The 23,319-nt window shown below is 38.1% G+C and overlaps 1 protein-coding gene across 5 annotated transcripts in view; it reads right to left on the reverse strand.

Annotated features, from left to right (window-relative positions):
- Positions 1–23,319, reverse strand: part of GALNT18 (polypeptide N-acetylgalactosaminyltransferase 18) — a 339,486-nt gene that overhangs the window by 110,441 nt on the left and 205,726 nt on the right. For all 5 annotated transcript variants that reach the window (XM_064452730.1, XM_064452727.1, XM_064452726.1 and 2 more), the window contains 2 exons: positions 15,311–15,503; positions 2,623–2,789 (listed from right to left, as the gene is read on the reverse strand). In XM_064452730.1, the coding sequence (XP_064308800.1) occupies positions 2,623–2,789; positions 15,311–15,503 (360 nt within the window). The remainder of the gene's footprint in view (positions 1–2,622; positions 2,790–15,310; positions 15,504–23,319) is intronic.

Here is a 23,319-nt window from a genome sequence, read left to right on the forward strand (position 1 = left end):
CACAAAGCAAGCTTTTGTCCCCCTCAGGTAACATTACAGGGAAACCCAGAGTAACCCACTTATCTTATAAGCAGCAACACTTGCAAGCTAAAGAGCTACTAACAAAAACATAGAATGACACTAAACGTAAAGGATTAGTTTCAGTAATGCTAGAAGAGAGAAAAAAATTGAATATAGAATATTGTAAAAGCAAAATTAAATTGTAAAATAAATATTTCAGGATTTAAACTAATAATAGAAAAGCCCATAAATCATCTTTACAATCACTCCCTTTCCTAGCAAACATCCATCCTCTCCAAATGGATGACTATTACCAGTTCCTCACAGCATACATTATGGGATAAAGAGGACTGTAGGAATCTAATTTACTACTGCAGGGAAGAGATGCCAGAGAAAGGGTTAGAGGAGTAGCAGAAAATCCTGGAGTGGGTTGAATTTTTCTAGGAGACTAAGTATCGCTCTGCACAATGGGATTTTGTAGAGAATGACATGTAACACCAAGCCAAGACAGCCAAACTAAAGGTTACTTTCCTATCAATTTCTGTCCTCCTGTTTGGGGCCAGGAATCTAAAGATATATGGCGCTGGAGGGCAAGAAAGGCAAGCCTGGAAAAAAGGCACAGCCAAGTATAAAAATATGATACTGTACAGTACCAATACTGGTACTAACACAAAATGTGGTGGAACAGGTCTTCCTGAAAGATTAAGTGGTTCCTGTAATTTCTTATCTATTTCAGGTAAGAAATAATGAAAAAAAGTAATTTTGACAAGCCCATAGAGCAGAGTGCAAACTGTATTTGTTAGTGAGTTTGTCACAGTGATGACGAGCTCTCAGAAACACTGATGTTTCTGACATTGCTCTGCAGTGTGCCCCCTGGAATAATTGCCTGTAAGTTATAGAAAAATCAGACTCAAACTCTAGAAAACTCTTTTTTCAGCGAGATTATTTTTCTTCCTCTATGGCTGCCTTGTGGCCAGTTCCTCCGTGTCCAGAGGCCTCAGGGTCTGTAGCGTCAACAGCTATTCAGATTCACTGAGCTCCTGGCATGACATAAACTGCACTGGTTTGCAGAATGCAGGAGTGAATTTCTACAAATACATTCCAGAGCCCAAGTCCACGAATGAAAGTTGTATTTCTATTTTTTTTTCCTGTCAGATTACCATGAATTGCATCAGAGAGTGGGCAAAAATTAAGGCCAGCAAGAATGCATCAGTAAAACCATGTCAAATGGCTGAACTAAATACTGAAGCAAATCAAAAGTGTACCTCACTTCACAAGAAGTTTCTGAATATGTGTGTGCATGTATGTGTGTGCATGCACGTTGATTTTGGTTTGGGGTTTTTTGTGGTGGGTTTTTTGTTTGGGTTTTTTTTTTGTTTCTTTGTTTGTTTGGGTTTTTTGGTTGGTTGGTTTTTTTACTTTGCTCATAATTTACTGTTTCATGTGATTTTTCGTATACTTCATCACATTGCTACATCATCAATTGTGCCATAAACTAAGAACAACAACTCATAAATCCTGCATGCCTATTTACCTGCTCTGTTCCATGAGTAGGTGTTTCAAGAAAAGCTTGGCCAGCCTTAGGTAACTCTAAACATAGTATTATTCACTGGAACTGGAATTAGATTTGACATAAGCCTACATCAAGTTGTTGGGTTTTGCACGTACTTTAAAGAGTCAGGATTTTACTTTTTCCTTCATTGCTAGTCAGCAGGAGATGGGGAAGTGCATAGCCTGGGAACTTATTTACTTGTTTCCCAAGAAGTTTCTTTTCTGGACAAATCTGAGATATGTTTATGACCAGCAGTGAGTCACAGGATCCAGGTATGGATATCACGTAACAGCTATAATGCTGGCAATGATAAGAGAAGCCCTTTGTTCAGCATTTTCCTTCAACAGGGTAAATTCAGATTTGCATTGCATTTTAGGAGTTCAGAATTAGCCCCCCAGCAGAGCAAAATTTTCCTTCAATTTCAGCATCCTATGCTTTTTAAAATTTCATTGCTAAAGATGCCAGAAAATAAGACTTGTAAATAATGACCAGCATAGCCTTGTTGACAAACACTCAGGCAAGCAATGAGCAATCAGACACGAGCAGTCCAGTCCTTCAGATCACGGACAGCAAAATCTGAGTACATACAGCAGAAAAGCAGCAAGGTGAATGCTGCCGATATGGAGAAGAGAGAAGAACTAGGAATCTAAAGCAGATGTCTAAGAAACACAAAAAGATCTTTTATACAAAAGAGAAAGTGACAATGCACATGCAATCATACAACTGAAACAGGAACAGCACAGGAAGCAAACAATCTTGAAAGCACTCTAAAGTACTAAAAGTAAATTTCTCAGGTCTCTAATCTATTGTTACACTCAAACTTCTGCTTACCAGACTCCTTAAACATTTAGAAACAACACCCTATCTTTGTACATACTCTTTTTAACATGCCCCATTTGTGCGTACTTGAAGACAGCCCAGCCCAGCAACACTGTGGGATGAATGAGGCAGAAAATACACTGACAACATTTGAAATGACAATGGGATGAGCAGGAGCCAGAATTCAAGGATTGTCATGTATGATCCAACTGCTAACGGGGAGGGGGTGGGGAAGAACCAAAACCTCTTACCATTATTACTGTTATCATCAACTAAAATAATCTCTTTGAGCAGGTGAGCAGGAGTCCGGTCAATGGCTGAATGAATGGAGCGCAGAATCACTGAGAGAGCTTCATTAACAAATATGAATACAATGCTGACCTCAGGAAGCCTGTCAGGAAATGTCAGGTTTCTGCACCTGAAGAGAAGGGTTTAAAAAAAAAAAAAAAAAAAAGTGTAAGCTGTTAGAAGTCACAATGTCAACACAAACTCGGAGAAGTCTATCCTCAGACATAAGAATGATGAGAGAGTAAGAGAGCTTTTGTAGGCATGGATCAGAAGGTCCGCATACCTGTTTCAGAGCACACATAGGCAAGAAACAGATTACTTACTACCTAAAAAAAGGAATCCCTGAAAACAATCTCCTGAATCTGTCTATGCAACCAAGGTCTAGAGTGAGCTTGCTTTTCCACCCAAGGCCCAAAACACTGAAAAGCAGTTTGCAAACCAAATGCAAACTCTTGTTTAAATGCAGCTTCCAATAGCAGCTGCTCACAATGTCTTTCTTGACAGTGCGGGCAGGAATAAACAGAGTTAGCCCCTTATTTTAAAAAGCATCTTCTTAATAGCCATGTTAATTATTTTTGCTATAGAATCTACCATCTTTCTCAGTCAAAATGAGGGCTTCTTTCTCAGCTCAATAACAACACAGTAAAAGATCCATCTTCAAAGAACATCTTCCTACAAACGCTAAGACAGACAGTGTAGACAGAAAAACAGGTACAAGGATAGATAACTTATCTGTAAGCTTGGTCAAAACGTTTAAACAGAATGAGAAATACTCTTGTAACCTGGTGGATTTTCCTTTGCTTTTTTTTTTTTTTTTTTTAAAATATATTTTAGCCACATTCCAATTTGCTTACACAAACAGTAGTATGGAAGTGCTGCCCACAACTTTGAAGTTCCTTAATGGTTTATTGGGGTTTTTTCCCCTCTTTCATTTCAAAAAGGATTCAAATTTCATGATTTTATGAAGAATGGAAAGCCCTTTTGCCAATTTCTATCTTTTAAACTGCCAGCAAGATGTTTGCTTTTTTAATAAAGCCACAACTAAGTAAAAGTAGAATCACAGAATTATTATTAAGGTTGGAAAAGACCTCTAGGATCATCAAGTCCAACCATCAACCCAGCACTACCACGTCTCCTAAACCATGCCCTGAAGTGCCATGTCTGTATGTTTTTTGAATGCCTCCAGGGATGGTGACTCCACCACCTCTCTGGGCAGCCTGTTCCAACGCCTGACCACTCTTTAAGTGAAGAATTTTTTCCTAATATCCAATCTAAACCTCCCCTGATGCAGCTTGAGACCATTTCCTCTTGTCCTATTGCCAGTAACTTGGGAGTAATTAACTACTTTTCTCTGAAACTTAGTATTTTAATGCAATGTTTTTGAACAACAGTTAATTCTAACTTTTTCTCAGATCTGAAACTATTTACTAGGATGAAGTTAGGCCACAAGCTGACCCAGGCATCATTTCTAGATAGGCTCTGTAGATGGGAATTATTGATGTTAATGCTCTTTTCTGCCTCCTGAAAACACTGAAGTGGCCATCTTCTCTCAACATGCTTACATCCGTTACATTCAGGAAGTCCTGGAAGCTGTGGAAAGTATTATTAACAGCTCAGGTTTAGCATACAGAAAGCATGCATTGGTTTAGAATTTTTAAATCACACTTGAATATGACTCTAACTAAATTTGTTCTTCAGCTTGAAAAGGAAGCATAGCATTTTTATTTTTTTTATTTTGTATTTTGATCTGTATAGTCCGTAAATACAGAAAAGTATCACAAAAGCATTACTCTTCACATGCTGGATGTGGTACACAAATTAAGTTCAATCAAGATCATGAATTTACGTGTATGTTTTTAAAGCGTCTGAAAAGAGTCAGTGCACAGGACACATGACATCCATAAACACTGAGATACAAATAATATTCAAAATTTAGCTTGTGAACCGATATTCTCAATTCAGTCATTAGTTTGAAATTGATGGAAATCACATTAAAGAAGTTATTTAATATTTTAGGTACTTTTCTCCCTGTCACCATGTGAAAGAATTATATAGACATGTTAAACAGAATCCACAGTCTTGAAAAAGTAACAACAGTTTTAGTCTTAAAAGGACTACACACATTTTTTTAATAAGCTGGTTCACTCACCTTTCAGAAACAAATAAAAAACCCGTCCACAGAGATCCACAGCTTTTTCTTCCATGGCATCAATACAAGAAAGAAACTATTAAAATGGTATTCGGATTTACCGAATCCCACTGGTAGCTTCATCTTTTGGCAGCAAAACGAATCAAAACTTACTTTCCAAAATCAGTTTGTATTTCTGTTGGTGTGTTAGTCCCCTATTTTCACTGGTAAGAGAGCTTTCAGCTTTAAGCATCAGACTGAAAAGTTTTCTTTGAAGCTTTCAGGAGAGCTAAAAGCATGCAAATTTTTATATTTTTTTTTTTTGAGTACCACTGGACAGCAGATCAAATGTAACGACAGCTTGTGGAAGTGTCATTGTGTCATTTATTATCAATTGCCCCCCCCTTTTTTTTTCTTTAAAGCAAATGTTAATTCATTAAAGATGATTTGTAGTAATATTTCACTACTCTCTGAAAATCAGATTCTCATAAAGGCTTACATTTGGACATCTTCTATATTTGGCCTTTAAAAGCAGGTGCAGTCACAATTCTTACTGGTTTCAGGAAGTTTTGCTGGCAATCAAGATTTTCTAAGAAGGACTTATCAATAGATTCATAAAGAAAGTCTAAATATTGCATCTTTCAGCAGAATAATATGTAACCTGTAAAGTACATAGCTGCTCAGAAGAACACATGCAAGACACGAAGGGAGAAGCTTTCTCCATGAAGCACTGTGGGCCCTCTGAATCAATCAGAGCCACAGGTCCTGAGCGGTTTTTATTCAAAATAAAACACTACAACAAGATGCAGAGGGAGCTGCCTTTTCTTCCAGAAGACAACTAGTGCAAGGCAGCACTGATTTTCTCTTTTAGTCAGTGGTTCAGAAGTTAAAACCTTCAACCAGGACAGAAAGAGCATGAGTTCAATCTTCTCTGATCTCCCTAGAGAGCTATCCAAGTACTTGACAGCTTAGTATGATTATTTTCAGTCCCCCTTTTCAGAGCAAGTCCACTATCTGTCGAGCAATTCAACATCCGCTAAGTTGAAATGATTCCAAGTAAGTCTCTCTACCCTCATGTTTAGGACAAACTTCTTGGAGAAAGGACTTGTATTGCAGAATCCGTTCCAATGCATGTTCATGCATTTTAAACCCTGGACTTCATTCTTTATGGCTATGTCCAATCTTCCAAATTATAATGCCACAGTAACTCTTGTGATCACTTTTTCCTTTCTTTTGCAAGCAATATTTATTTTCATTTTCATTTAAGAAGCACTGCTTTGGCTGAAGGAATAGACATTTTCACAGAGCCTGCAAATCAGATGTCAAGGCATTTTATTGGTAAGCAATACAGAATCACAGACTGGTTGAGGTTGGAATGGACCTCTGGAGGTCATCCTATCCAACCCCCTGCTCAAGCAGGGTCACCTAGAGCCAGCTGCTCAGGACCTTATCCAGGCAGCTTTTGCGTATCTCCAAGGATGGGGACTCTACAACCTCCCTGGGCAACCTGTTCCAGTGCTCAGTCACCCTCACAGTAAGAGTGTTTCAGGTTGTGCCCATTGCCTCTGGTCCTGTCACCGGGCACCACTGAAAAGAGCCTGGCTCCATCCTCTTTGCAGCCTCCCTTCAGATATTTGTATACATCGGTGACATCCCTGCTGAGCTTCCTCTTCTCTAGGCTAGAGTCTGAACCTTATATACACACATAAGGTTTCAAATATTCTTAAGGAGAAAAGATATTTCTCCACACCTGCCCCCTGTACCCTAGAGTGAGTATTTTAATCTCTGAAATGATTCATTAAAAAAGGGTCATCTTCAGAAGGTGAAAGGTCATCTCTTAAAGCACTGCTTAAAACACTGCATAGATGACTGAGCAGGTGAAGCTGGCACAAATTGACTTGGGCTCAGCATTGTCAAATCTCAGGTGAATCTTTGGCAAATGTGAATTTTAGGTGCCACCAGGGTTAAATGGCATCTGAAAATAGGATTTTCAAGGTGTATATTTCAGGCTCAAAGTCTCTAGGAGGCCCCTGTGCTTACAATCACACTACAATTTTTAGATACTAACCCTCACAGTTTTCCAAAAGATGGTAAGGCCATCACAGATCCAGCTCCTTGAAGAACAGACCTGTTCATGGCACAGGATCTGCATGCATACGCACGCCACTCTGCATTGACGAAAAGAATTCCATATGCAATCCAGATACCATTACTTTGTGGATGTCATCTCTTACACACAAGTTAGATGTAAAAACTTCCATGTGCTTTATGAGAAATTACTAACAAAATTCTAGTTTCCTGTACACATTTGTAAAGCTAGCACATTTCTGTTTGATGTAATAATTGAAATTTCATCCAAGTTTTGAAAATTGGACTTCAAACAGACTATGAACTAGTTAACAGGCTTAAATATACTGAAATAATTTTTAGTATTAGCCTGTAAAGATCCTCCAAAGCCTGTTATTTTAGTGATTCACTTGCAGCCAAAATGCATAGAGATATAAAATGGTCCAGCAAACAAAGCTACAGCCAATCTATCTTTTAGCTGTCTAGCTTAGGCATAGTAATATTTGTTATCCTCAACCATACCAATGTACAAAGAAGATAAAGATGAAACTCTAGCAAAAATAGTACGATATGTCACCTATCAGATGAAGAGCAACACATATATTTTGGAAAATCTTTTAACTGGCAATGAAAATACACTGAAAATAGTTCAAAGAAGTTGCTTCCTTAAGAACTGGGGCTTTTCCCCCCCTTAATTAAGCTAAGGTTGAGATATATGTAAAATATACTTTTGTAAGAAATTAGTGACAACATGTATTCGAAAAATGTTCCAGATGACAAAGCCAGCCCCAAAACACTGTTGCCCTACCATAAATTCACGCATAAACTGAGATCTTCCAACAAAGTTTCTGTTTCTGACACATATTCCATCCATTTAAAGGAAATTATTTGTATTGTTTTTCCTACCTGCATTCATTTACATCTTTTCAAATTAAATCACACTAGACAAGATTTTCTATTGTCTGGCACCTTGTGCAAGACAGAAGCAAAGTGTTTAATGCTGTGAGTGTCATTTGACTCCCTTTTTGCTCTGCCATACATTAACAGATAACTACATATGATACAAGGGAATAGAATTAGGATCCCGTTATGTCTAATCTCTTTAGTCTTTTCAAATGGCTTCTTTTTCAATGAGGGTACATTCTTAAATCGAGTTCATGTTTTCATTCTTCCATTCAGACTCACTTATCATCTTTACTTACAGCTTGAATTCACTTCTTTTCCAATGCATGCAGTGTGTTTAAAAAAAAATGCATTTTCCTGCGTACGTTGTTTTTCAGATCAGATTATGACAATAAAAATTACCTACTTTTTTTTAGTTTAAACAAATCAGAATTAAACCCACACACACCTCAGATCATACACAGAATGCTGAGCACTTGTGCAGTTTTGCAAGTATGTCTGTCCTCCTTTTTATGCCAAGTTTTACGAGGAATAAAATTCCATAGTTCTAGGAATGAACATGAAATAGCTATAAAGAAAGGCTGCATGCACATGCGTGTAAAACATATGCTGCAGAAGATAAAAAAGGGAGGAAATTGTATGGATCGAAATCTTAGACAGATCCATTAAGTCCTAGGAATTGAACAGTTGTGTGGCAACCAGCAACGTACAAGTTTCAACGACACCCCTGCCTTGGACTCATCTGGGGGTCTTGGACAAGACCTTTAACCTGCCCCTCCGCAAAGTGAGGCTCTCACTAAAAAAACAAATCCACAAAGTATAGAGTATATTTCAGTATTATGACTAAGTGATTTTTAAATATAAATTCTAAATGTTATTTAGAATTACAATAATATCATCCCAATGTAGCTAAAAAACTACCTCTAGCAACCTACTCTGCTAAATTACATTGGCCTAATAACACTAAAGTAACAGTTGTCATGGTTACCAGAAATTTAGAGAAATTCCTGGTGTTCTATTTCAAGCACAACTTTGGTAAATGGAGGGCAGCATACGCTATGAATCTTCTTTCAAATATTTGTCCACAGAAAATTATATTCCTCTAGAATATATGCATTGAGATAAGACAATTTAGTCAGTCATGTTAAAATTAGTTTAGCATAACTCTGCAGTAAGAAGAACAAAGCAAGAAAGATTTCCTGTATTAATTACTTATCTGAGGCCTTCTACAAATATGTATATAAATTATGAAAAAGAATTCTTTTCTGCAATTTTCGAGAACGTTTCATCAAGAGTTACACAGGTATTGCAGCCAACGATGGCAACAGAACACGTTTTTTGTTTTAATCGCTAAATTATGTCATCTATTCCACATTTTTTTTAAACACAGGATGCCATAAAGCATATTGCTAAAACATTTGGGATTAAGGTATTGTTTTAAGAACATATGTGGGAGGGAGCTTTAGTAGCAACACAAAAAGAATTTCTCAGACGCACAAGCAGAAACAGAATTGTACTTTCTTCAACATCTGGTAACATTTTGTCATCAGCCAAAATGGCAAATGGAAGTTCAAAATGTATGGGAGGGAAAAAAAAATTCCCATTCTGCCATAAATGAAATAAATAGGACCAAAACTCTTGCAAAAGTGAGACTTCTAAGAATTCCAGCTCAACTATTTATGTTTATAATTTCATTTTTTGATCATTCTTCATTTTTCCTTTTGCTATTATCAGCATTTTAAGTGTTAACTGAACTATACTAACAAGGCTGTCATTGAATAAAACGGGCTTTTTTTCCTGATCTCTGAGGATTACAATTATTATTACAAAACTACAGCTAGCAAGACAGTACTGCTGCTGCAAATCTAGAGATATTTGTTTGTGGTCGTCATCTTTATTACAAGGGAACAAAGGCAGGGATACAATGGTGTGAAGAATTTGAATACAGAGTTACCATATAACTATAAGGAAACATGGCTATTTTTTTCTTTTTCTCCTGGCATCAATCCCTAAAAATCAAACAAAAAAATTTGTAGTAAGGAAAGATTAGATAACAGGCAGGGAAACTGACAAATATGCAGATAAGTTCCAAGATTGTAACACAAAAGTGATTCGCTCTTGGCCTTCTAAGCATCTTACAGCATAGATTTAATTGTAACAGATTGATTCCCCACTCCTTTTAATAAAAGCTATTCATGTTGATAAAATTATACAATAAAGGTCCATTTTCCTCTTGGTACTTAAAACCAAGACCTTTCCCTGAATAATCAAGTAAGAACATAATACTAAGTATGAATAATAAGTAAGAACAGTAAGCTGGGAGTTAATGATCTCAACAGAACTCATTTTTGGATGAACATGAGAAGAATTCTATCTAGCTATTTGGCCAAAAACCGTTAGCCTCTCACAGTATTGTACCATGGATTATTCTGAGTGTGGTTTAGTGTAAATGTATGCCAAGTGAAAGAACATTCACATTATGACACGTTAATAAGTCACTGAGAGAGAAAACAAAAGATTGTGTGCTCACCGAGTACCACATCGCATCTTCTTTCAGTTAAGGAAGACAATGGGGAAGATCAAAACCAACAAGCGTACATCATTCTTAACTTAGGTTATTATAGCAGCTTGGAGACTGCAGCCGATTTGATATCACTGCTAGCGATATTAAATAATTCTAGAGCAGTCATTGGAGGAGATACATTCAGGCAGGACAAACTGAAGCACAGATCAGAATCACAGAGGGTGGCCGCTCAGGCAGCACACACTGCCACTATGAGTCAGTTTGATGGCAGGCAAAAGTGAGACAAGAAAAAGAAGAATCAAAGGTAGAGATGAGTAAAAGAGAGCAGGAAATATGACAGAATTAAACATTAGGTATTTAACAAGAATGCTGAATAATTTGGTAATTTTAGGGCTTCTGTCCAAAGCAATACAATAGGTAAAGTACCGGGCTCTGGTGCTCTTTCGAAAGGGTTCCTTTGAAACTTCAGATACAACATGCAGTATTTACACTATCTTTCCTGAGTAGAAACAAAAGAACTCAGTCAGAAATGAACATGGAGCCGTATCTGTAACTAATGTAAGCCCAGCAAAACAGATCAGTTTCACAGACACGTGTAGAAGCAAGCACTTATGGAATGCAAGTCTGTAGGAGCTGGCTTTTGGGGAGAAGCAGAGCTAATGTTCAAATGCAATTTGAGATCTCATGGTTTTCTTACATCAGGAAAAGGAAAACCTACAGGTTTATAAATTCTGATGTCTGGCACACTATATCCAGGCCTGCATACACTACCATAACACTGATGGACATTTTGGACAGATGTACATACATAAACAGCTTTCCTCCTAAAATGCATCACAGTCCTCAACCAGCCAATGCTTTTCTCTTTTGTAGTTCTAGTTGCATTCAGTGGATATCCCACCTGCTCTGTTTCTGCCCACTTTATCCCAAACCTAATTCTGCTGCTCTTCAAGGCTCCTACCATTGTTCCTTGCCAAATTGAGCCTCAAAGTAATACAATTTGGGACTGGTGAACTGTTTGAAAGAAGTACTTACAAAATGGCCACAGCCTTTCTCTGCAGAGGAAACGGGATACCTCCGCACTTTTCTAGATGCCAAGCAGCACTGACTCAGCTAGGCAAGGGGCAAAACTGCTACAAGCCACGTGCTATACCATACTACTTAGCAATCCCCAAAGAAGAAGAAACATCTGAGCTTTAAATGCTTCTTTTCCCCCTTCCACCATTCCTGCCTTTTCTTCTTCATTTACTGTTTTTGCCAATGCAAAAGATGTTTGGCTGACTGCAGTTACACTGACTGAAAAAGTTACTTTATGCTTACTGGTCAGCTCCTTCATATTATATGGGCTGCGCAGGAGCAAAACTCTGCAGAACAGTTCCTCTGCTAAGGTCCTGCTGCACACCTCTTTTTCCACTACCCCTCATATAAGCAAAGAATGTTATCTCTTTCCCACATGTGCTTCAGCACACTGATCAGGCAACAAAAACTTTACAAGCCAACAAGGTCGAATCCTAAGGGCATCTACTCAAAAGGAGATTTGGTACACAGCTTTGGGATCCCTAAACAACCTAAGTTTTAATAATGTCTTTCTGTGTGAGCTTGTTCAACATTTCACTCATGACAAGCTTTGTGGGTACTGCTTGCCCTACTTAAAGTAATGAGTACAACAAAATTATAACTAACACAGAAGTATTTTGTTCCTGCACACAGGAAGGGCAACATTACCTTCCTCAATGCTTCCAAGCTCATTAGAGCCAGTAGTTATTTGTTAGTCTGTGATGCAGATATGTTAAGGGCTAATAGACGCACATAAGAGTGGTAAAAGGCAGAGCACAAAATTTCAGCAGCAGAAAACAAATTGAGACCGTGGGAGAGACAGGATAAGCAATAGTCCACAATACTGCTTGTACTATCTAGTAAGTACTGCAAAAATGGAGCTTACTTCAGGATGTGACAATTACTTCAGGAGGCTGGGATATCCAGGTGTCGGGACACCAGAGGAGTTATTTACTATGTTGTGTATTATAACAGATTATTTTGGACTGCGCTAGCACACATACACACAGTGAAAAGTAATCAAATTCTGAATGTTTTGATCACAGGACATGAGGCCAATTACTGTACTAACCAGAGTGTTAGAAACCACTCTGCAGTACCTAAAACACAAGAAAGTCCCACTGCAAGGTGTGACAACTGCCACAGCCTGACCCAGCTGCAGTCTGCTGGATGTTTCCATCTGACTGATGGTCATTTTCTTCCAGAGAAGCCAGAGTTCAGGGGCTTGGGCACAGTGCACTGCCCTAACTACTATATGTGGTCTCCCACCTCTGCATGCCACCCACACTGGAGGACTGGGCAAGGTCAAATACTTGCCCTCTCCTCCACATGTGGTGTGGCTCAGCAATCTCTAATTCTCCTCTGGTTGTCTGATGGCATTAAATGTTGACAATACCAACCCTAGAAAATCCTCTATGCTATAATATATGGTTATTACATATGTGGAGTAGCCTTTCTCACTGTAGAACCCTGCAAAGAAATGCTGAGCTCCTTTGCTAACTTATTTTTATGTGAACTCTCAGAGCACTGCAGGCAGAAAGAAGGTCAAGGTTGAGTCATAACAGTATGATATAAAAGGGGCTAGTAAAATCACACACTCTTGGCAGATCACTTAATTCTCCCAGTCTCAACTGGGGCCAACCATATATGAATTACCTTAGACTTCAGTTATACATATATTCCTGTTGTCTTTCTAACTTCCTATACTTCATATGATAGGTTATGAATACAGATGATAGACCACAACTGAGCCCAGACGTATATATATATGAAATCCATTCCTTTAGCTACCTGCCCACAAGTCTTCGCTGGGATTCCAATGTCACGCTGACTCTTGCGGAACAACTGCTAAATCCAGGCTAATGAGTTTTGTTAGATCTAGCCTAACTCCATCCAGAGTTGTTTTGGTACATCTGTCCTATCCGTGCTTTTGTGCAGTTCTAGTCAGAGCAGGAAAACCACAACCGACTAAGGCCCAGCGCAGTTGAGTAACTCTGTCTCCATGCCACTTGCTGTGTGCTCTGTTCAGCCCAAGCTGTCCTTGGCTTTCATGCTATGATGCTTGAGCCTGGTATCTGCCCATGGATAATATGAATACATCTACATAGACTCTGGCAGTAACTAATGTAATTGGCTTTAAAAAAAGGTGCTACAAATCCTAAAAATTTATTATTATAGTGGAAAGCATACTCTTGCAGGGTAGGGTTTTTCCCACAATAGCCGAGAGTGTGGTCTTGCACAAATGAGAATTTGCACATCAGGAGTAGGAATTCTTTTTTCAGCAACGTGATTTTCAGAATACCCTGTAGCTCTGTACTCCACAGGGTACCGTATATACAGCAAATAGTGTACATAATACCTGACAACACTTTTCATTTCCTTCAGTAACAGAATTTACAACATTTCTGTGTCAGATTACCTGCTTGCTCCTGAACCATGATAAAGGGTGCGGGGGGAGCAGGAATCTTCCTGAGCTACCATTACTAAGCCATTATTTTGTATGCATGCATCCATAAACATATTGTCATGTCAAACATGTTTCTGACAAATAGGATCAAAAATTTCACAGAAATTAAGACCATGAATTGTTTCTAACTGGAGTTTCTTTTAAAATCCCAACCTTAATTTCTTTTAGCTACAGGAACATTCATTTTCTCTGTCTTTTTAATTTTGAAAATCAATAGTTATAAAAAATTTAGTCTGAAATCATTCAGGAGAGTAATTTCAAAAGAGATATAAGAACAGACACATTTCTGTCACTGATGTCTTCTTAGTTACAGAAGATTTATTTTTCCTTTAGTTTACAATTAAAAAAAATTGTCCCTACAGACAGCACTGAACTGATTTAACCAAAATACAAATATAATTTTATGTACCTTGATTTACTCAAAGTAATTATTTCAGTAAATCCACAAGACAAATATTTCTAAAATGTGTTATATAATAACATATAACATTAATATATTTAAAATTGTTAAACTATTTCCTGGAATGGTTTTCATATCTTTTCATTAATATCAAACAACTTAATATAGGGTGAAACATACTGCTTACTGCTTTAGTTATTAAAACAGTTGGTTAGAGTAAGTGAATAAGATCACACCTGGATTGCTTTTGGAATTGGCAAGGAATGAAGAAGCCTTTTACATCTTGGTTACTGGTTCAATTCAGTAAGTACCTATGATGTTTATAAAGATCTTTTTTTTTTCAGTGAGCTCCAATTTTCCCTGCACCCATCTCCCCATCCCCAGAGCGGCTGTTTGTTCAAAGGATCAGATGTATCACCAAGGCTGAAAAAAAGTTGAGCATTAACTGTCTCTGTGAATGGTCTTACCAGAACAGGCCCCAAATGCACTAAAAGAAAGGTTGTTCACTCCCTTGTCCCACCCATCTCACCAAGCCACTGTGGAATAACAGTGGATTTATTTACCCTGCCTGACATGCACACTTTCCAGCAGAGAACGGCCCAGTAAAGGAGGCTCCATGGGCTTTCAGCTGGTACACACAGCTTGACTAAATTGTGTATTTAACCACGAGAGCTCAACAGTTTCACCTGCTTACTGATCTTTACCAGACAGTTCTCAGCTTTCAAATAGAGCAGTTCTTATTTTCTTCTGATCTTAGTCAGACCTGGTGATAAAACTGAAATTTAACACAAAAAGGTTATTCTTCTAAGAGTAAAACACTTGCTATCTAATGTAAACTGTAGGTGACATTAAGATTCCAAAGGATCTTGGGGAACTTTTAATGGATACTTTGTGGGATTTTAATATGACTTTATTTGGGCACTCCAGTGTTTCAGGAGACATTTGAAACTTCCAACCTTCAGATATTTGATAGAATTTACTCATCATGGCCATCATATGTAACTTACCTTCTATGAGATCATACAACACAAGACTTCCAGGTGAAAAAGAGCTAGCAGACTCTACAACTCAGGACCTATAATGCTAGGTTGAACTACAGCACTCACCCGTTAGGCCTAAGGTCAGGCAGGGGCCTGTCCAGTGGCAAGCGATCGCTCAGGTAAGCGTTGTAGCCGTAATACTGGAATTGTTTAAGTGCAATACGTCTGTTTTCAGGACTGAGATCCTGGCCCCAGTGAGCAAAGAGAGATGAGTCAGTGAACGCTTCAGCAGGATTTTCTTCCAGTTTTGGTGGAGCTTCTACAAAAGCCAAAGACAAAAGAAACAATTTTAGACTTTCATTCCAACAGGCTCTAGGGTACGTTACTTTAAAAAGCATAACTTTAGGGAGAACACCACACAGAACAGCACACGCTGCCAGCTTACAGCAGCCTGTAAGTCTTCACATAACATCCCCTCGCTTATCTCTTGTGGCAGTGTAACTATTAGCACCTAAGGCTCTAAATTCAATATTCAAAATACAGTTAGTTAAAAACAATTCTTTTTCATCACAATCAGACTAAAGGCCGGGACTGATAAATCTAAATGAATTAAATTTCAAAAGGATTCTTATCAGACAGCAAGAATGTTATTTTGGTTTTATATACAAAGCTGAACTACTTAATTTCAGCCTGAATTACCTTGCTAGAAAAAGATAAAAGTTTTGAAGAGGAAAAACAAAGACAAAGGAAGAGAAGAGAGACTCTGTAGGGAACACAAAATGGCTGCTGAAGTCTGTGTGTAAAATAAGTTCTTTGAAATTACAGATTTAACAGAGAGAGAAATTCACTGCACTTGGCTTCCATGTTAAAATAGCAAACCAGTTTCAGTCACACAATAATTTTATGGTCCAGATAACCAATCCAGTCTATTTGAATTTGCAGTCCATATATAGACGTGTGCAATGACACTACTGGGATTGTCACTTTTTAATATTTGTGTCATAAAATGCTTTTGTACCACAAGGACACATTTCCAGCTGTTATAAGAAATAGAGAAGGTGGGAAATTATATACCTACAACTTAATTTAAGAAGAGCTCCAGTACAATGAGGTCACAGCATTTGTTCTCAATATTTAGCTGCTCAAGAAGTCTGTTCAAGGTGAATTGTAAGGCTCTGTTACAGCACTATCTCACTTTTCCAATCAGCCCTTCAGTCTATAATCAGGTGACCACACCATCTAATCCAGAGAACCCCCTCTCTCTGTAAACACTTTATGATATACAGTACACTAATAAAGAAAGATCAAATGTCTTACTTGAATCCAATTTGTCATCATAAACCAGAAACTCACAAAGAAAAAAAAAGTCTGCATTTTCTGGAAGTCCTAATTATTTATGAACAGTCTCCATACCCGTTAACAACTAACCAACTAAATAAAAACTCTCATTTCTGAACAGCTGTACTCACAAACCATAACTGTTTGGTCACACAGAGACTTACAAAAATAAAAGCAAATCTTTGGACACTGTGTCCACAGTCCTCTTCAGTACTGACACAGTCACCTGCAGACCTGACAGCTGGCTTAAGCTAGCTGCGTGGAAACACCTAAAGAGAACCGTTTATATACTAGCAGTATATACCACCAGAATCGTGACTCCCAAAGAATGTCAGGAAGCACATTCTTTGATCTCTTACTAAAAAGAATCCAAAATGCAAAGATATATGTTAGAAGATTAAGTTGTTTGATTCGTTCAAGATGTTTTCATTTTTCTCCTGACAATACTGACAGGAAACTAATGACACTTGCTTTCCTGCATTACATTCCAACCTCTGTAAATATGTAATGTTTCTTTACTTGTCAAAGTACTGCCTCCCAGCCTGAATCCTGGAATCAGCTCCAATTCTTCAAAGACGAAAGATGTGCTAAACCCTCAGTCAAATGAGGAAACTACTCTGACAGGCCCTGCTACTACATAGACAAACGTGGCAAAGTGGGGCTTGTGAGTTTGCATACAACTCTGCAATGGAAATTAAGAAAACTTAATTCATTAATTCACTGATTAAATTCAGATCATTTTAGAAGGTCCTAAATTGAGAAAGGCAGAATAGTTTTTAAATACCAGTCCAAAAATCACAGCAACGGGGAAAGCCACAGGTATGTCTTTCTATTGTTTGACAACTATGTGATCTCTGCAAAAACAACCTGAATTTAAACAAAGATTCTCACAAACTATCTTCACATCATAAGAGATATTTAGATCAGGTATGTTCCTGATCCTGGCCAGTAGAAATTAATGTTGCTCGGCACTTTTCAAGAACATGTACATTCATGCTGATCCAGAAAACTATGCAAACATTTGTTCAACCTGTCACGTGTTACATTAATCTGGATTTCTCCTAATCAAGCACACTTTCTCTGAAAGTTTTTACTTTTATATTGATAATTACACTTATGGCAGAAGACTGTAGGATCCACCCACATGCAAACAGCCCACCACTGCATGAAGACATCTGAATAAAAGTAAGACTCATGGTAAGAGTAGTGCATGCACATGCACTTGTAAGTATGGGCAGCTCCAAGGATTATTTTCCATGGATGAAGAACCATCCCAGAAATAACTGTATTCACAGAATCACACTCACACAAGCCTCTATTGAATTATATCTAATTATTTTGTCGGCAAGACTATTTCCTAAAGTGCTCTGTGAATCTCTTGCTGTTTTATGATTGAAAAAGCACTCAGTAATCCATGTTGTACCTGCAAAACTAAGATTTTCCAGCAGTGGAAATCTGTGAATTTAGTTTACAAGCTCTAATAAACCACTTGCCAAATGCAGCCATTTTTTTTTATAGTAACCAAACATGTTATTTCAATATGTTGTTCTACAGGAAAAAAACATTAGCAAGAACTTTCAATTACAGTACCAGTCAATGGAATTCAGCACACATCTCTGATGATGAAGTCTTTCTTCCCTTTATTTGGCTGAAAACCCCTGGGGGAAGCAACTTTATTCAGGCAGTCTCTCACAAGAAATAAAAACAATTATTATAAGACCATCAGCTGCCTTTTGACTAGTCAACAAGTGTATTTGATCTCTGAAAACAGATCTTGGCCTGAAGTCTCAACAGCCAGTTCTTCTCACCACTTGCTTCTACAGTTACAGAACGATCATGGGAAGCTAAGGCTCAAAGGTGAGCCAGTAAATAGTACTGCCTGAAGCTATGCTAAGGTAGGCACATTTATCTGCTCAGTTATTATTAAAAAGGAAAGATCAGTTCCATTTTTCCTGTGGGAAGAAAGATTACCACCTGCAGCACATTGCTGCAAATGTTAACATGGGGTCTTCTTCTCCATTAACTTTTCACACCATGCAAAGAGCAGCACCATACACAGATGTGAGGCTGGTATTACCTCTTGACAGACTGACACTTTGCCATTAAATCAATTGGTACCAGAGAAAAATCACACAGATGTCAGCTGGCTGTACACCTGGGCTGAGGAAGTCTCCTTCCAGAAGCCGGGCTGGTCATGGCGTCAACATGGGATTGGTCACACACTGCCTTCCTGAGTAAAAAAAAACTCACAGCTTGTTTTCCACAAGCATCTGTGTGTCTTTAGCTCATGCTTTCTGGATCATGTTTACTAGTTATGCAATTAATATTAAAATAAAACCTATCGCTTCATCTGATCTCACTGATTGCAGCCTCCAAGATGGAAATTCACTCTCCTCTTTCTATTGTTCATGATATAGAGTAAGCCAGAGATACCAAATCAGAAGACATCACTGAAATCCAGATTGTACGTCATGAAACCAATTCTCTCCTAGTAATAAAAGATATTTTTATTAGTAATTGAAGCTTGAATGAACTTGTGTTAACACTGCCCTTATAATGAAACACACAAACACAGGTTTCAATAGCCTTTTCTAGTGTATTGGGTACAAGTAGAATTGTTTGGAAAGCAGAGGGACTGCAGGAGCGGCCTCTGGGAGAAGGCCAGGTGCTGCCCTGTGCCAGACATAGCCGCTTCCCCAACAGACTCACTGCTGGCCAAAGCTGAGCCCATCAGCTTTGATTCTGTGATTCTGTGATCAGTGAAATGGGTGGCACTTCTGTGAAAAATATGTAAGAAAGGGCAGAAAATTACAAGGAAAAGGGAGCGGCAAAGATAACAGAGGAAACAAGGAAACAAGAGAAGACCAAGGTCAGGAGAATAGGAGGTGCCCCATGTTGTCTTTTTCCTAATATCAAAGTTAGTAATGAAATGTTCATGTTAACTGGTAATAAACTAAATATGTGCAACAAAAGTTCTATCCCTTAGTATTAGTAAGGAACTGCAGACAAGCAATGTGTTAGAAGCAACAAGAAAAGACAGACCATATCCCACCAAAAGTTACGCATTTCCTTTTACTGATTTTAACTGCTGTAGCGTACCAGTGTATCCCTTTCCTTTCTCTACCTTCCTTCATTTGTTATCTATTTATAACCTACACTTACTTTGTTAGTTTTTCTCAATACATATTTGTCTCTGACAGTTTTCATAAGGCAACTCATACATCTGGTACTCAAAGAACAATATAATAAAAAACCTGATCAGACAGTAAGGAATTGAGGAAAGGATTTTCTTGATTACCACCAAGCATGTTTATAGCATCATTTGATAACAGCTAATAATGGATTCACAGGAATCACTCTGCCCACCATAAAAACATAATTATTTCCGGGATAGTACAGGACAATGACTTAACCTACAACAGCATTCTTAAGTTGTGAAAGGAAGGAAATGAAGACTGTTGTATCCAACTGTAATTGTAGTAGTCTTCAACCATCTTGGCGAAATATAATTATTTAATTACCATTTGCAGAATGTAATTATTTAATTACATGGGGATATTTTCTATCCAATAAACGGACATCTCTGTTTCAGAACCACGAATGGCACCTCTAACTACACTGATTCATTGGCTATGCAAAGGTTTAGCAGCAATCTTTCTTGAAAGACTGTCTTCAGTTTTGTCACCAGTATTTTATGTTGCATCAACCTATTTCTTGCATATCTGCCATGCAAGTGCTCATCCTGCCCATTCATCCTTCCTTATCAAGATTTAAGGAAGACCATGAGAAAATCAGTGGCTGCTTCAAGTTTCTGATGGCCTTAACTAGTAAGTTCGTGAACTCATGTAATAACATTAACAGCTGGCATGTAGCAGATTGAGTAAGGAATATTGCCATATTTAACCTAATTTCAGCAGTACCTAAGGCACAAGGATACTAAAGCATCTATAAGGAACAATTTTTAAAGCACTTTAGCATCTAAAACTATAATTGGCACTGTGGCTGTTTGTATTGTATCGTGATCCATCTATGGAAGCCTTTAAGCTTTAAAATAAATCAGTTGTCCTCTCTTCCAATATGCATCAGCAGTTAGCAACTACTTGATTTACAGAAGAGGTCATAATGACAGCCCTGAACAGTAAGAGTTCAGTACATCACAAGTCAGTACACCGCACATGCTTTATCCTCCTCTGCGCTGCTTAATTTGGACCATAAACTGATGCCAGTAATACACTTTTTCCCTCTTTTAGTTTTTCTTATTTATTTTCCGAAGCTGTACATTGCATAACTTCTCTCCAGTTTATAACTGATGCTAAATTGACTCTGTTGTTATGGTTTTCATTATTTCTCATGACATTTCTCCTTGAAGTTTCATCATATAAGAACAACCTCCTTAGCTATAATTAACCGTTTCTACAAATAGTACCACAAGGCATTTAAGTAAAGAACCCAGATTAAAGTATGCAACAGAAAATGACAGCAGGAAGGCCCATCCCTAATGACAACTGGAAAATTCTGGTAACACAGTTACACTACGGTAACTAAATGAATATAGTTCTCCATAATGAACTAGTAAGTCTTCTAAAAAAGTAACTTACATGCACATTGTGTACCTCAAAAAGGAAACTCTCTTCAGACCAACACTTCTGAGAACGATGGGACTAACAAAATAGCCAGCTTCAACAGAAAAGAATGCTGACATAATTAGCTCTGTCTCTAGTTGAATCTAGTTAGATCTAATTGAAGATGTCCCTGCTCACTGCCAGGTGGTTGGACCAGATGACCTCTAAAGGTCCCTCCCAACCTAAACCATTCTATGGTTCCATGATTCTGTGATCTCCATAAAAAGCTTTCAAGCGTGTTAAGAAATACTCGGGTTTTTCAGCTTCATTCAGATTTCAACTTTTCTTCCTATAAAAGGATACCATGAACAGATTTACAATTAAGCAAAAGGATCAAGCCAGAAAAGGGCTGCAGAAATAGTTGCAGAGACAGATTCAGACATGTTGTTTGCTGTTACTAGTCCGTAAGATTTGTTTTGGTTCTACCCCTCATTTGACTGCAGGCCTACTCACAAAAGTGGCAGTGTTTCACATCAAACTTTACCACTGTGAAAAGGCCTTCCACAATATCAGAAGTGCTTTATGAAATCTGCAGTGTAACCTTGTGTGCTGATTTTGGTAAGTTCCAGTAACAAGAAGGGATAGACAGTAAGTCAGCAAAAATATCCTATCTGCAAAAATACCCCTATGTCAGCTAAAGACCTGCAGAAGGCATCAATAATTGAGCAAAACTACACAGGCTCAGGTGTAACAGGTTGCTCACAAAAGAAAAATGAGTTAGAAACGATGCCAGGATGTAGGCAGAAAGGCTTTGATCACATGCTCTTCTGAGTTTCCAGTGCTTGACACTTGTTTACCAGCAGAGAAAGGAAGGAGCATGCAAAGATTAAAGAGGTAATGTAGTAGCCATGCCTTACCTTACAAGGTGGACTCATGATGAGAATCTAGGTAGACTACCATTAAAGACAAAATAAACCTCAGCTCTCTTTGATGTTCAGCAGCGAGATTTTTGGGAAGTCAGGTTAAACTAGTAAATGCTTTTATGAAAGAGTACCATGGTTTGAAGAAACCGAAGGAACTGACTTTCTCACAGAGCATCAGCAGCCTTCAGATGCTTGAGACAATCATGAAGAAGCTCACAGCAACTTTATGTGTTAGATTGTCTCTGCTGGTACTTTGGGAATTATTTTAGGATTTTAAGTAGCGACTTTTTCATAGGCCTAATGGCCTCAGACTCTGGCTCCTGGCGCTCAAAAAAGTCTTTACTTGACCTCCTGCAGGCAGTAGCATTTCAACCTTCTGTGGAAGGAATTATCTTTTCATCCTTTTCCTCTACACATGCTCTTCATCTGTTAGCCAATCCATACCCTCTATACCCTCTTGCCAGAGGCTATTCTACGGCACAGGTAAAAATTCCAGACTTGCATTGGGTCATAGAGCCTCGATATGGTTTTTAGAAGTATGAAAACTTTACCTAGATTTTGTCACACAGGAGGATATACAGAGGAAGATCCCACTTTCAAAGTCTGTTTTAATTAATGCAGACACGTTATCACCATCCTTAATACTTACAGTCCAACAATTCCTGTCTTGGAAGGCTGATTCCATGCATGACACTGCTATAAATCATCTACCAGATCAATGAACCTCTGAAATGAAAACATTACCTCCTTGTTTGTACAGTGTGATGAAACACCAACAAGCCAAGGCAGAAGCAGCTCACCAAGATGCAACACTGCATCAGCCATGGAGAAAAAGTATACTCAGAAGACAAAAATCTAAAGTTACAGTAACAGTGACAGTGCTTCCCTCAGAAAGGTTATTTTATGTATTCTCTCACCCCCAAAAAAGAAATCACAGTACTGCTGACAAGTGTCAGCATCAATATTGTTTTGTGCTGAAAAGTTAATTTTACTGTTTTGAATATTTAGGTGAAGTAAATTCCCCTTGTCAGAGTCTAGTTTTGTTCCCAAAGAACTGACTTTAATGGAAGTGCACCTAAGAAAAAAATGAAATATCTAAGTGGGTTAAATTCTGCTATAATTGCTTGCTTACAGCTCAGCAAGTCATACTGAAGTTGCCAGGGTTCCTCAAACAGACTGACAGAGCTTGTCAGAGTCGGTCTGTACAGAGTATGAAGAGCAGCAAAGCTTTAACCTTAAAAAAATTAAATCTGATCCAAACTATGTATAAAACACACAACCACCCTGAGAGGATCCCACTCAATATCCAGTC

This window comes from Phalacrocorax carbo, chromosome 5 (assembly GCF_963921805.1).
Source record: "Phalacrocorax carbo chromosome 5, bPhaCar2.1, whole genome shotgun sequence".
Lineage (NCBI taxonomy): Eukaryota > Metazoa > Chordata > Aves > Suliformes > Phalacrocoracidae > Phalacrocorax > Phalacrocorax carbo.